The sequence below is a fragment of the Narcine bancroftii genome, chromosome 2 (assembly GCF_036971445.1).
Source record: "Narcine bancroftii isolate sNarBan1 chromosome 2, sNarBan1.hap1, whole genome shotgun sequence".
Lineage (NCBI taxonomy): Eukaryota > Metazoa > Chordata > Chondrichthyes > Torpediniformes > Narcinidae > Narcine > Narcine bancroftii.
In genome coordinates, this window is record NC_091470.1 from 57,922,028 (window position 1) to 57,934,061 (window position 12,034).

The 12,034-nt window shown below is 39.4% G+C and overlaps 1 protein-coding gene across 3 annotated transcripts in view; it reads right to left on the reverse strand.

Annotated features, from left to right (window-relative positions):
- The window catches only part of snx6 (sorting nexin 6), an 84,173-nt gene that overhangs the window by 1,243 nt on the left and 70,896 nt on the right, over positions 1-12,034 (reverse strand). For all 3 annotated transcript variants that reach the window (XM_069916755.1, XM_069916756.1, XM_069916758.1), the window contains 3 exons: positions 6,264-6,350; positions 1,981-2,140; positions 1,051-1,136 (listed from right to left, as the gene is read on the reverse strand). In XM_069916755.1, coding sequence (XP_069772856.1) covers positions 1,051-1,136; positions 1,981-2,140; positions 6,264-6,350 — 333 coding nt within the window. The remainder of the gene's footprint in view (positions 1-1,050; positions 1,137-1,980; positions 2,141-6,263; positions 6,351-12,034) is intronic.

The window sequence follows — 12,034 nt, forward strand, 5'->3', positions numbered from 1 at the left end:
TTGAATTGAATTTGGCATCAGAATCAGAGCTCTTCAGTATCGAAACAGCCCAACTTGTCCATGCCGATCAAATGGTCTACCTATGTTAGTCCCACAAATCTCTAAACCTTTGCTATCCATCTCAAAGAGCATTGCAATTGTATGCACCTCTACCACTTCATCTGGCAGCTCATTCCACATACTTGTGTGGATTAAGGTGCTTCTCAGGAGTCTTTCAAATCTTGCCCCTCTCATCTGAAAACTCTAATAGATCCTGCAATTCTGGGAAAGGCAGTGACTACCATATCTTTGCCCTTCATAATTTTATAAAACCTCCAAGCACCCTGGCCACCACTCAGCCTCTTTTGATCCAGGGACAAAACTGTACACTAAAAGAGAGAGGGTTATTTTTAAATGAATATTAATGAAGAAGTTTACAAAATAATTATTGTTTTCACCAGGAGCATGGACTACTGTGGTGATTCAAATTTCCTCTTTGCAAGAGCAAATGGAGCTCTCTTAGTCTAAGATTTTGCTGTTCAGTATTTCATGGATTGCTTATTGATTTTAGGAAACTCAAAAGATACAAATTTGTAAAATAAAACCACCTTCATAGCTCGAGTGAAGTGGAACAACTTAAATTAGATCCTTCATATTATGGTCTCCATATTAACAAAGCTTTCAAGGTGAGATCAAGTGGTGGGTTTGTAAAGAGGTCAGGTTTGAAGTAAAGTAAAATTATGCAGCCCCCTCCCCCTAATTCACTTACCAAGAGATAAGGAAAGACATTAGGAAGTTATTTGAATAAGAATTTTAAACTGGAAGCCGTGGTGAACCAGAAGTCAAAATAGTCACCAAGCCTATGCAACCAAGGGAGGTTAGGTGTTTGTGACTTCATGCACATGTGAAAGAATATAATAATTTTGGGATACCGACAGCCTGCAAAAATTATAGTACCTCTGAGAGTTACGTATACAAAAATGTACAGTCTGCACTAGAACATTTTGACTTTTCATTCAAAATAATTATTTACAGAATGTATTTTATGGAAAGCACTATCACAAACATTACCTTGGAATGTTTTAATTCCAATTCTGCCAATTCTACAAGGTTTTTTCGAAATGCTGCAACTCTTCGAGTTTTAAAGTCTATAAGCTCTAGAAACAAAATTGGAATTATCAGTATTACAATCCCAAGGAAGATAGATTAATTTCTGATTGCCAAAACAGTTCATGATTGCTTCATTATTTTTACATTGCCTTTCCAGATTTGATTCAATTCAGCTTGTGAGAGATGAGTAAAACTAATATGAAAATATGTGTAATGAATAAAGCCAGTATGAATAGGATAAGGAAAGATAATAGAATGTAGGAAGTAAAGTTAGTCTGAATAAGATAAGGGTCTTCTAGCCTTAGACAGAATTAGCAAGTTCTGCATATAAGAAATTAGTAAGCCCTGAGAGTCAGGAAGGTGTGAATAGGACAATGACATGATGGGACACTGACAGGATACCCCCCTGGTCCTCCAAGTTCACAGAAACAGCACTTAGGCAGACAGGATTTCCTAATGCCAAACTCATCCAGGAGGCAGAAGAATGTTAGGGGGGGGGGGGGGAGGGTACCTCTACACTGAAATGAACTGTATAAAAGTTGGGTGAGCCCCAGTATGTGTGTGTATTCCCAGGGTAAGGGGAAAGCACCCAACTTTGCATTGTTGTATAATAAATGTTCTTTGTTCTCAATTTTTGTCTCGAGCAAATTCTGTGAAGGTACTTCTGTTTCTCACAAGCTCAATGTATCAAAACTATCTGCTGAGTATTTTAAACATTTAAAAAATTTTATTTCACATTTACAGCATCTGCTTTTTATTTTCTAATTTTAATTTACTAGTTGTTTCTAGCTTTCTGAAAAGCAGCTCAATGACATGCAAACTTTCAAAAGAATACACAAAAATGTTCTGCTTCTGATTTGCACCTGAAACTTAATTATACAAAACATTTACCTTGCTTTGCTGACTCAGAAAGCTTCTCAAACTTTTGACAGCAGAATTGTTGGTTGGTCTCTGCTTGAAGGACATCTTTGTTTTTAGCTCTTGATCTATCCAGCAGCTTGTTTGCATTTTCATAATCCACCAAAGACCTTGCTCGTCTATAAAGAAGGTCCTGAGCACACAAACACTTTGAGATATATTTGCAAAGTCTATGAAAATTAAACAAGATTATACAAATTGACTCCGTGTACTTGACGATTTGTGCACGTTTCCACTGCACAAGATTTAGTGGTTTGCATAAATAATTAGTCAAAAGACAAGTAACGGCCACGTAGTTGAAATATGAACAGTTTTAATTTGTTTTCCTATGCAAGTGGCTGCTCCTCACCTATACTTGGGAATCCTCTCCTTCGTCAGGTACAAACCCACAACTATCTGAAGTACACTGGTATTTTTGCTCAGTCACTATTATCCATGTACAGTTGACTTTTCCCACAGATAAATAATTGTTACATAACCTAGTACAGGCTAATGGATCAGAAAGGCAGTGTTGTAAATTCTTGCAAGAAATTCTTCTTACATCATCACTGGATGGTAATAAAATGCAAATTATACCAAATACAATAGCAGAATAGCATGGTTTGCTCCACTAATTAGCAGTGTGTAAAAGCAGCATTGGCAGTGGAAAAGAGAGTGATTCTGAATAGTTTGTTAAATATTCATGAGAAAAAAAAAGATAAAGTTCTTTCTCATTTAAACCAGCTTCTGGCAAGACTTTCAGCAGGTACACTTTCGCTTAGTGAGCTAGAAAATTTCGGAGAATTAGTGGATCGAGACCATGGTTTGAACTTCCATACCAGGAAGAGGAGAATAGGAAAAAAGGACAGGCAACATACAATGAAACAGCATGGACATCTTCATACTTTTGACCACTGCCTGTATTCCCAAATGTCCATACTTCAAGCTGGCAGGTTGGGTCTACTTTGCTGACCTCATCTCCCAGTTCAGAATCACTGCCACTGTCACTCCTCCCAAATCATCGACCCCTCTCCCTCCACCACTCCACACTTGCATTTATTTGTCTGAATACAAAATCCAATCTGACTAGAGCCTCTACAATTAGAATCTTGTATCAGAAGTTACAACAAAACAGTAGTTGTACAGTACAACTCCAATTATCTGAAATTGAATTTGCCAAAATCCTCAATTTATCTGTAAAAAAATTAAAATTTTGAATAAATGAGGATATCTAAAACAAATCATTTCAGAGTCGAACTGACCTCAGTTTGAAAAAAAATTAACTCAACATGAAATTAGAACAATGATTGTCCTCGTTTCATGCAACTCCCTTCCCTCTCTCATTCCATTTCTTCTTTACTTTCTCTTATTGACTTTTCTCTCCAACTCTCCCTCTCAAACTGCATCCCACTGTCTCCCAACCACAAGTGGTCAGAAGAATCCCTTGTCCCAGCATCATCTAGGAGAGCTGCCTCCTGGGCAGGACTAGGACCTCAAGCTCAGTGGCATTCCCTCCTCGACACACCGGAGCTCCCAACATCGACTATTGCTTGTGCAGTAGGCCTAGGAGAGGATTCAGAGTCAAGAGCTCCAGTAACCAGGGAGACAGGAGCCCGCCAACTCACCAGTGAGTGATCAACCGGCCCGGGAAGACTCCCCAGGGATCAGCGGCAGTGGAGGGGACATGTCTGGGAGGGGGGGGAGGAGGGGGGAAAATCGACTGTGGCAGTTGGGAGGTCTCGGTGATCAGCAGTGGCCAGCATTTTTTTTTTTGGTGAGAATTAAACATTAATTTAATGCTTAAAAAGCCTTACCTTGTTTGTTGCTGTTTAAACATTGATAAAACAGATTTGCTGTAGCTACTGGATTGGTTTTTTTTAAAAAGATGACTAGTTATCCAAAAAAAAGTTTATCCGACATAGGCCAAGACATAGGCCATTTCGGATAATTGGAATTGTACTGTAGTTGAATATCAACAATATTTGAAGACCCTGGCAGCTTTTAACAGTCTCTCATAGCTTTCAGTGATTTTTCTGAAGTTCAATAGCAGAGTGAAATAACAAATCCAACCTTCCTAGTCTATCTGGTGTCTTGAACTTCTGCATTTAACAGTGCATTTTAGTCCATGTGTTGCTCTGGACTTAAAAAGCCAAACACAAGTATTCATGATTGACACCACTAGCAAGGTGCAGCCTGTCAGCTCAAAAGGTTCCATTCCCTCTTGAGAGAGTAAATACAATGGGCGAGAAATTAATCCACATAATTTCAATAAGAAACTGTTGGTCTTGAAATCAGTTTTAACCTGGAGTACAGTGATTCTATAAACATTTCTAGGGTCCTTGCACAGGTCAGGTAAAATGTTCCAAGAAATCTAAATCAACCATTCTCAAAAGAGGCCCTATAGCCACACTGGGGGCCTTGGCGTATTTAAGAAAAAAACCTTGTTTTCTTTTCATCTCAAAAAAAAAATTTTTTTTTTTTTATGTACAAGGAGTCCCTGGGTTACGAACATCCGGCTTACAGACAACTCATACTTACGAACGAATTGTGCCCCCAATTCGCGCATGCACATAATGTTACCTCATGAATGCCCCTACTGGAATGCAAGACATCGATGGAACGAGACTAAGTGTTAACTTTTAACCATTTTTTTTCCTATCTAAACTGTTTTAAGAGCTGTTTCTTTAAAGTTTTTTTATAAACAGTACTAAGACAAACATTTGACTAACTGACACTAAATAAGAACCGTATGTACCTGTTCCAACTTACCTACAAATTCAACTTAAAGACAGATGTAGGAACGGATCTCGTTCGTAACCCGGGGATTCTCTATAGTCAGTAGGAGAGAAGTATAGGAGAAACCAAAACTTGACTGCTTCACAAGGAGGGGCCCATAAACTTTGAGCAGAGTCCCAAGGGGACCATAGGCAGAAAGAGGTTGAGCACGGATACTCTAATTTTGCTGGAAGCAATTTTAAGACATTAAGGTAACCCCTTCTTGCCTTTGGAAATGGCCTGCTTCTAAAAAAATACAGAATGTGAAAGTATCCCATAGAGCAAAGAGATTGCAGAAATAAGATGTATCCACACATTAATCTTGAAAGCAAGACAAATAATGGGTTATAATGAAAAGTGTACAGAAATCCCCCAGGGTATCCCATACGGTGTAAAGCACATTTCCAAACGAAAACAGTAAGAATACTACCCTTGCAATAGAACTGATCTTTTTAGCTCCCAGGACTAAAATGCTACACTTCTTTTATCAGATTTATTAATCTTTCATTTGAATTGTTGGGCCTTGTTGTTGAACATAAAATAGACTTCTTGGACCTTGCAGAAGTCACAGCCAAATAAGGCTATAAAAGCTCCCAAAGCCAAAGAATTCAAGGATCCCAGCTGTACCAGGTAGTTGCCATAAATATATAATGAAAGTTTGAACACAGGCTAAACTGAACAGGAGCTCAGCACTGCACATCTTGCTAGGATTCATACTTGCAATCCAAACTACTTCTGAAGTGCATTCATAAGGAACACAGTTTTAATGGTGCACTAATATATCCGGATCTGGTTATATTTAAAGATGGAGAAAGTAGTAAATATCATGAATGAGATGCCAGAGGAGGTGGTAGAAGCAAACAAAGAGGATTAGTGTAAACATTGTGAAAAATAGATTGAAATGCATATTTTTGTACTGCCGTTTTTTGATTCTATAATTCAATTGAACCATGAAAACTAGCATATTTCTAATTTTTTGATAAAACATTCAAAATTGTGATACGATTCAGTGATAGGATTCTGATAGGCCTATTGTTTGATATTAGATAAAGACTGCAAATGAGAAGATTACAGTCTACTATCAGTAAAATTATCCCTATTAGGTTCAGTTTTGGACTACACCCACATTGAGGAGTTCAATGCATACTGTAGGTTGTCAAACTTCACTGAAGTAAACTTGTCCAAAATCCATGTCTCTCAGTTAATTTACATTCCTTTGTGGAGCCAAGTTTAAGCACAGTTCATTATTCAAAATACCATCACTTCTCACTCTTTTCAAATGGGAAACAGACTATCAAACTAATAAAATCACTGTGATACGAGAGAGCAATCAATCAAAGTTAAACCGGAAGTCTCTCCACACAAGCCAATTGGATAAAATCAACCTTCCCATTTTATGTTACTTTTCATCAATATATTTAGTAAAAAAATTGCAAGACATCAAGAAAACCATTAAATCTTACTTGATTAAAAAACATAGCAATTGATTAAAAATGATTTACCTTACCAGCTTGTGATTCTCTTAAGTAATACCTCAAAAGATCAGAAAGTTTTAGGTCTTCATCTGCTGACACTCTCGCTTCTATTTTCTGGGGGGGGGAAAGAAAACACATTATGTACAAAAGCAGAAACATCAGCCTGTTGAGTCTAAATGCAGTCAAGACCAAGCTCCCATGGAAAATTTCAACATTCATAGTGATAAACTGTGCTGCTGTCAAATCAATGACAGTATGGAAAAGGCTAAATTCTACAATAAAGCAACTGGCGGCAGTGTACAGAAAATAATAAATTGGATTATAATATGGATTAAAGTCGAAGGAAAACACTTTTGACAAATCTGCAAAAGGCTTTATTGGTGTGGTTGTCACGAGCACAAGGGCAATTCAGTGGATATGGTGAGATGTGGTGTATTTGGAGCATCAGAAGTGTGATAAGTGTGTCACAAGAGAGATCAACAAATAAAATTAGAGTACATCATGGGTAATACCATGTTTTGAAGGTTTGAAGACTGGATAAAGAACAGAAACCAAATATGAATAAGGACTACATTTGGACTGTACTCAGAGTACAGAAGAATGAGGAAGGACCTCAGAGGCATTTTGAAAGCTGAAAGGCCTGAACAAAGTAAATTATGGCAAGGATGATTCCCATTTTAGGGGAGTCTAGGACAAGAGGTCACAACTTCAGGATAAAAGGGTGTCAATTTAAAACAGAGATACAGAAACATTTCTTTAGTCAGTGATGTGAGTCTGTGGAACTTGTTGCCATAGGCAGCTGTAGAAGCGGGTTGTTGGGTGTATTTAAGGCAGATTGTTTAGTCAGGACATCAAGGTTACAGGAAGAAAGTCAGCAAGTGGAGTTGAGTGGAAGGATGGATCGGCTCATGATTAGAATGGTGGAACAGACTTGAAGGCCTTCTTCTGCTCCTACATCTTTTAATCTTGTGATATTTGTTGGGGAATTGGGACGAGTGATATGCTGCAGGAGTCAGTGGCAGGACTCTAACTTGTCACAATTTATATTATTGATTTGAAGAAGGAATCAAGTGTAACATGTCCAAATGTGTTTAGCTGGGTGCCAGAATGTTATTGTGAGGAAAACTCTACAACTTAAAACCAACCTATTTTTTTCCCGTCAGAAACTTAATTTTGAATTCTTTCCACAGATCTTGTTGACCTACTGAGTGTTTATAACATTTTGTTTTTATTTCAGATTTCCAGAAACTAGAGGTTTCAGAGAATTATAGACATGCTATGTGATCAGGCAAGGGTGTGATATAATATGGAAAAATATGAAGCTACCCTTTTGATATACATGAAAAGAGAAAGGTGATTATATTTTTAACTGGATGATGGAATAAAATGTCAGGGACCCAAGTGTCCTTCTGCATAAATCATTGTGCAAATTTGAGATATAGCATGTAATAATGAATTCAAAAAGTGTATAGCCTTAATTACCAGAGGATATTGAGCTTACACCCTAAATACCACAGATCTCAATCTTCTTCAAGAAAGGTTCATCAGATCGATCCCTGGGATCATGTATTTGGCCTATGAGGAAAGATTAAGCAGCCTTTGTCTATACTTTCTAGATTGAGAAGAACAAGAGGTGATCTAATTGAAGAAAATACAATTCTTAAAGAACTTACATGGACAGATGCAAAGCTGCTGTTTCCCCTAATATTAGCCATTCAAGTTATTTCTTTGCTCTGAACGAATCTTCAGTAGCTTGTTGGGGCTTTATTATCGAATAGTGTAGAAAGATAGATATATTCTTGGATACAAGGGCAATCAAGGAGATAGTGCCTCAGTGGAAATAAATGGCACAGTAGTAAAAAGATCAACTGCAATCTTATTTAATTGTGGAGCAGGCACAATTGGGTCAAGTAGCCATTCCTGCTTCTGCTTACCTCTTTTAAAAAAATTATATTCTCATTCATTCTTAGTATTTATTCAGGATACACAGGAACTCATTCACCCAAGGTCATCAGCTTATTCTGAAAAGGCCAACATTTAACTGTCCGTTCCAAGTTACTGCTGAATGAAGTGGTTTGATAGGGCACTACTAGAAGTCAAAGTATCCATGATCACGTGAAGCTAGCATTACTATGAGAATAAAGTGTAAATGAGGTCATCAATTTATCCTATCCTTCCCCCACCCCTCTCCAACTTGCCTTCTCTCTTGGAAACACAAGAGATGCAGATGCTAAAACCTGGTGCCAAATTTTAAAAAAACTGAACTGGAGGATCTGAGTGGGTCAAGCAGCATCTGTGGGGAAAAAGAACAGTTGACGTTTCTGTTGAGACCTTGCATCAAGACTGGCTGCAGGATCTCAATCCAGAACATCAACCATCTCTTTGTTTTTCCTCTTTCCCAATCCTGATGATGGGCCTTCATCTTAATGTTAACTCCTTTTCTCTTTCCACAGATGCTCCCACACCCATAGAGCATTTCCTCCATTTTCTGTTTATATTTTCAGATTTCCAATATCTACAATTTTTTTTCCCTTTTTCTCTGGCTTCCTATATGAATGACATTGTAAATGGTTCCTCTAATTTGAAATCAATTTATTCCTCTTAAAATTACCTTCTAGTGAAAGCATTCTGTTCTTATTATGCATGCAATACACAAAAGTGGTGTTAGTGTTGTGCAATTCCTCAGCAAAAGAAGCTGTAAGGCACTCCTTCCATCCGATAGCTTATAGGTCACCCTTGGGCAAGGTGTAGTACCTGTTTAGCCTCCCAATCAGGGTCACGTGAAGCCATGGATTGCAGATGGTGGATGGTTTTTACAGGCAGATTCTACAAATTGGAATTTATGGTTGCAAAACTAAAAACGCTGGGCAGATGAATCTGCGGATTTATGGCCAGGGTTACCCGTCTAGGATGGACACTGTATCTGAAGACAACAACGGGAAACTACTTTATTATTTTTCCCTTTTATAATGATGAACTCAACAGCAACTATAGTCTCAGCTCAAAAATGGAGCCTTCACTGAAGGAGAACAGGGAGGCCACAACTACAATTAAAATGGTCAGAACACGTGACGATTGGAGAGACATGCTCACCCACACTGAACGGAGAGACATGCTCACCCACGCTGAACAGCAAGGAACCTGAATGAATGAATGAATGAATGACACAAAAGTGCTGGACAAATTCAGCAGGTGATGCAACATCTATGGCAAGGGTAGCCAATGTATCAGGCCTGAGCCCTCCTTCAAGGTATGAGCAAAAATCAGGCCATCGCCTGAATAAAAAGATGGGGAGAAGAGGAGATGAGGGAAGAAGGGGCAGGATTAGAGGCCAACAGTGAAGAGGTCTTAGGTGGATATGGGTGGAAGGGTACAAAAGAAAAAAAAGTTGAGAAGTTATAGGGGAGGGAAGAGGCTTGGGAGCAAGAGGAAAGGAAACAGGCATGGGTAACTTGGGGGAGGGGTTTAACATAAATTGGAGGTCAACGTAAATGCAGTCTTGGTGGAGAGTGCTCAGATGGAATATTTGGTTGATCCTCCAATTTGCGGGTAGCCTCAGCTTGACAGTGCATGAGGACATGGATAGACTTGTCAATGTGGGAAAGGTGTGTGGAATTAAAATGATTGACCACTGTGAGATCCGTTATTGCAGTAGACAGAGCCATGGTACTCAATGAGACGATCTTCCATTCAGCATCCAGTCTCTCTGACAAAGAGGAGGTCACAACAGGAGTACCAGATGCAGACAACACCTGCATATTCACAAATGAAGTGTTCTTTCACTTGGAAGAACTGTTTGGGGCCTCGAATGATGGTGAGGAAGTATGGGCACAAGCGTAGCATTTTTTTGCAACACTGGGTAGGTATCAAGGGGGTGATTAGCAGGAAGGGATGAGTGCATGAGGATGTCCCAGAGGGTGTGGATAGAGGGGAAGATGTGTCTGATGATGAAAATTGCAGAGGATAATATGTTGGATGATGAGGATGGTAGAGTGGAAGGTGAGGACAAGGAAAATCCTGTCCTTGTTGCGTCTTGGGGTGGAGGGGGCTGAAACTGATATGAGGACATAGAGGAGATGCGGATAAAGGCTGAGTTGATGGCATAGAGGGGAAGCCACATTTTTTTGAAGAAGGAAGACATCTTGGATGTTCTAAAATGGCAATCTCATCTTGGGAGCAGATGTGGCAGAGGAATTGAAAGGAATAGAATCCTTAGCTGGACAAAGGGTGTGAAGAAGTGTAATCGAGGTAGTTGTGGGAGTTGGTGGGTTTGTAGAATGTATCTGTAGAGAGTTTGTCTCCCGAGATGGAGACAGAGAGATTGAGAAAGGGGAGTGTGTTGCCAGAGATGGACAAAGTGAATTTGAGGTTGGGGAGAAAGTTAGCAGCAATGGAAAAGTTGACAAGAACTTCGTGGGTGCACGAGGCAACACTAATGTGGTCATCAATGCAGCAGAAGAAGAGTTGAGGAACCTTGGCTGTGTAGGCTTCCATAAAGAGAACAAAAAGGCAGGCATAGCTGGGACTCATGCAGGTATCCATGGTTACCCCTTTGACTTGGAGAAATGGGATGAGCTAAAGGATATTGAGGGTTAAAACAAGTTCTGCTAGGCAGAGGAGTGGTAGTAGTGGAAGGGAACTAGTTGGGTCTGATGTTGAGAAAGAATTGAATGAGAATTTCAGTCTGAGGAAAATGGAGGTGTATTGGATGTCCATAGTGAAAATGGGGCAGGGAACTGGAAGTTGCTGAAGTGGTGGAGGGCATGTGAGGTATTGTGGATGTAGGTAGGAATGGACTAGACTAGGGTGGGGAACAAAATGAAGCCAAGGTACTATGATACCAGTTTGGTGGGGCAAGTGCACACAGAACAATGGGTTTACTGAGACAAATGGGTTTGTATATCTTGAGTAGGAGGTAAAACTAGGCAGTAAGGGGTTGGAAAATAATGAGGTTAGGCTGTGGGAGGAAGTTGACTGGAAGTGATGAAGTCAGTGATGGTGTGTGAGACAGTGGCTTGATGCATCTTGGTGGGGGTCACTCTCAAATCATCACTAGATCACCATCAGCAAAAGCCTCCCTTTAAATTGTTGGTCCCTTACACACACAACTCAAAAATTCTGCAGACACGACAGCACTAATTGCAACCTCACCACTGCCTTCCTCAATTCCAGTGTCTGTGTATTCAGAGTGGTTAATAGACATCCAAGTTTGAACAAGCTGTAATTCTTTTCAATTGCAAGCCTTAGAAAACTGAAATCACTGCATCCAACTATACCAAAAACTAATTTTTTTTCTGTCATTGCCAAATCTTTCCAAGCTTTGAAAATTCTGATTCGATTCAACTTTGAGGTAAATTATGACTTTCACTTCTATTTGACTATAGCAGTGGTTCCTTTCCTCTGGCTTTAAACATCAACTCATACAGACGCTGCTGTATTGTGCTCTCAATTATTGTCCTGACCTTGCTGACCTGCATTATCCCTCAATGTCCTTCTATTACAGTCCATTCTTGGGAAAGCCTAACACTTATCCACTTTTATTCTTCTCCCACCCCCCCCCCCTTCCTAACACTGGTCTTTGAATTCATTCCTCCTCTTAGAACTAGTTCCCGTCCCACATTCCACTACTGATAGTCATGCTTGAGTATCCTAAACCCCACATTGAGAGAACAGTCCTTAATCCACTTGTCTGTGATTTCCTTTCAAGAAAGCCCTCAAAATATTCAACAGAGTTTTTCTCTTTTGGTTCAACATTTACATTTTGCTTAATTCAGTGAAGCACTTGAACAGCTTTCTCC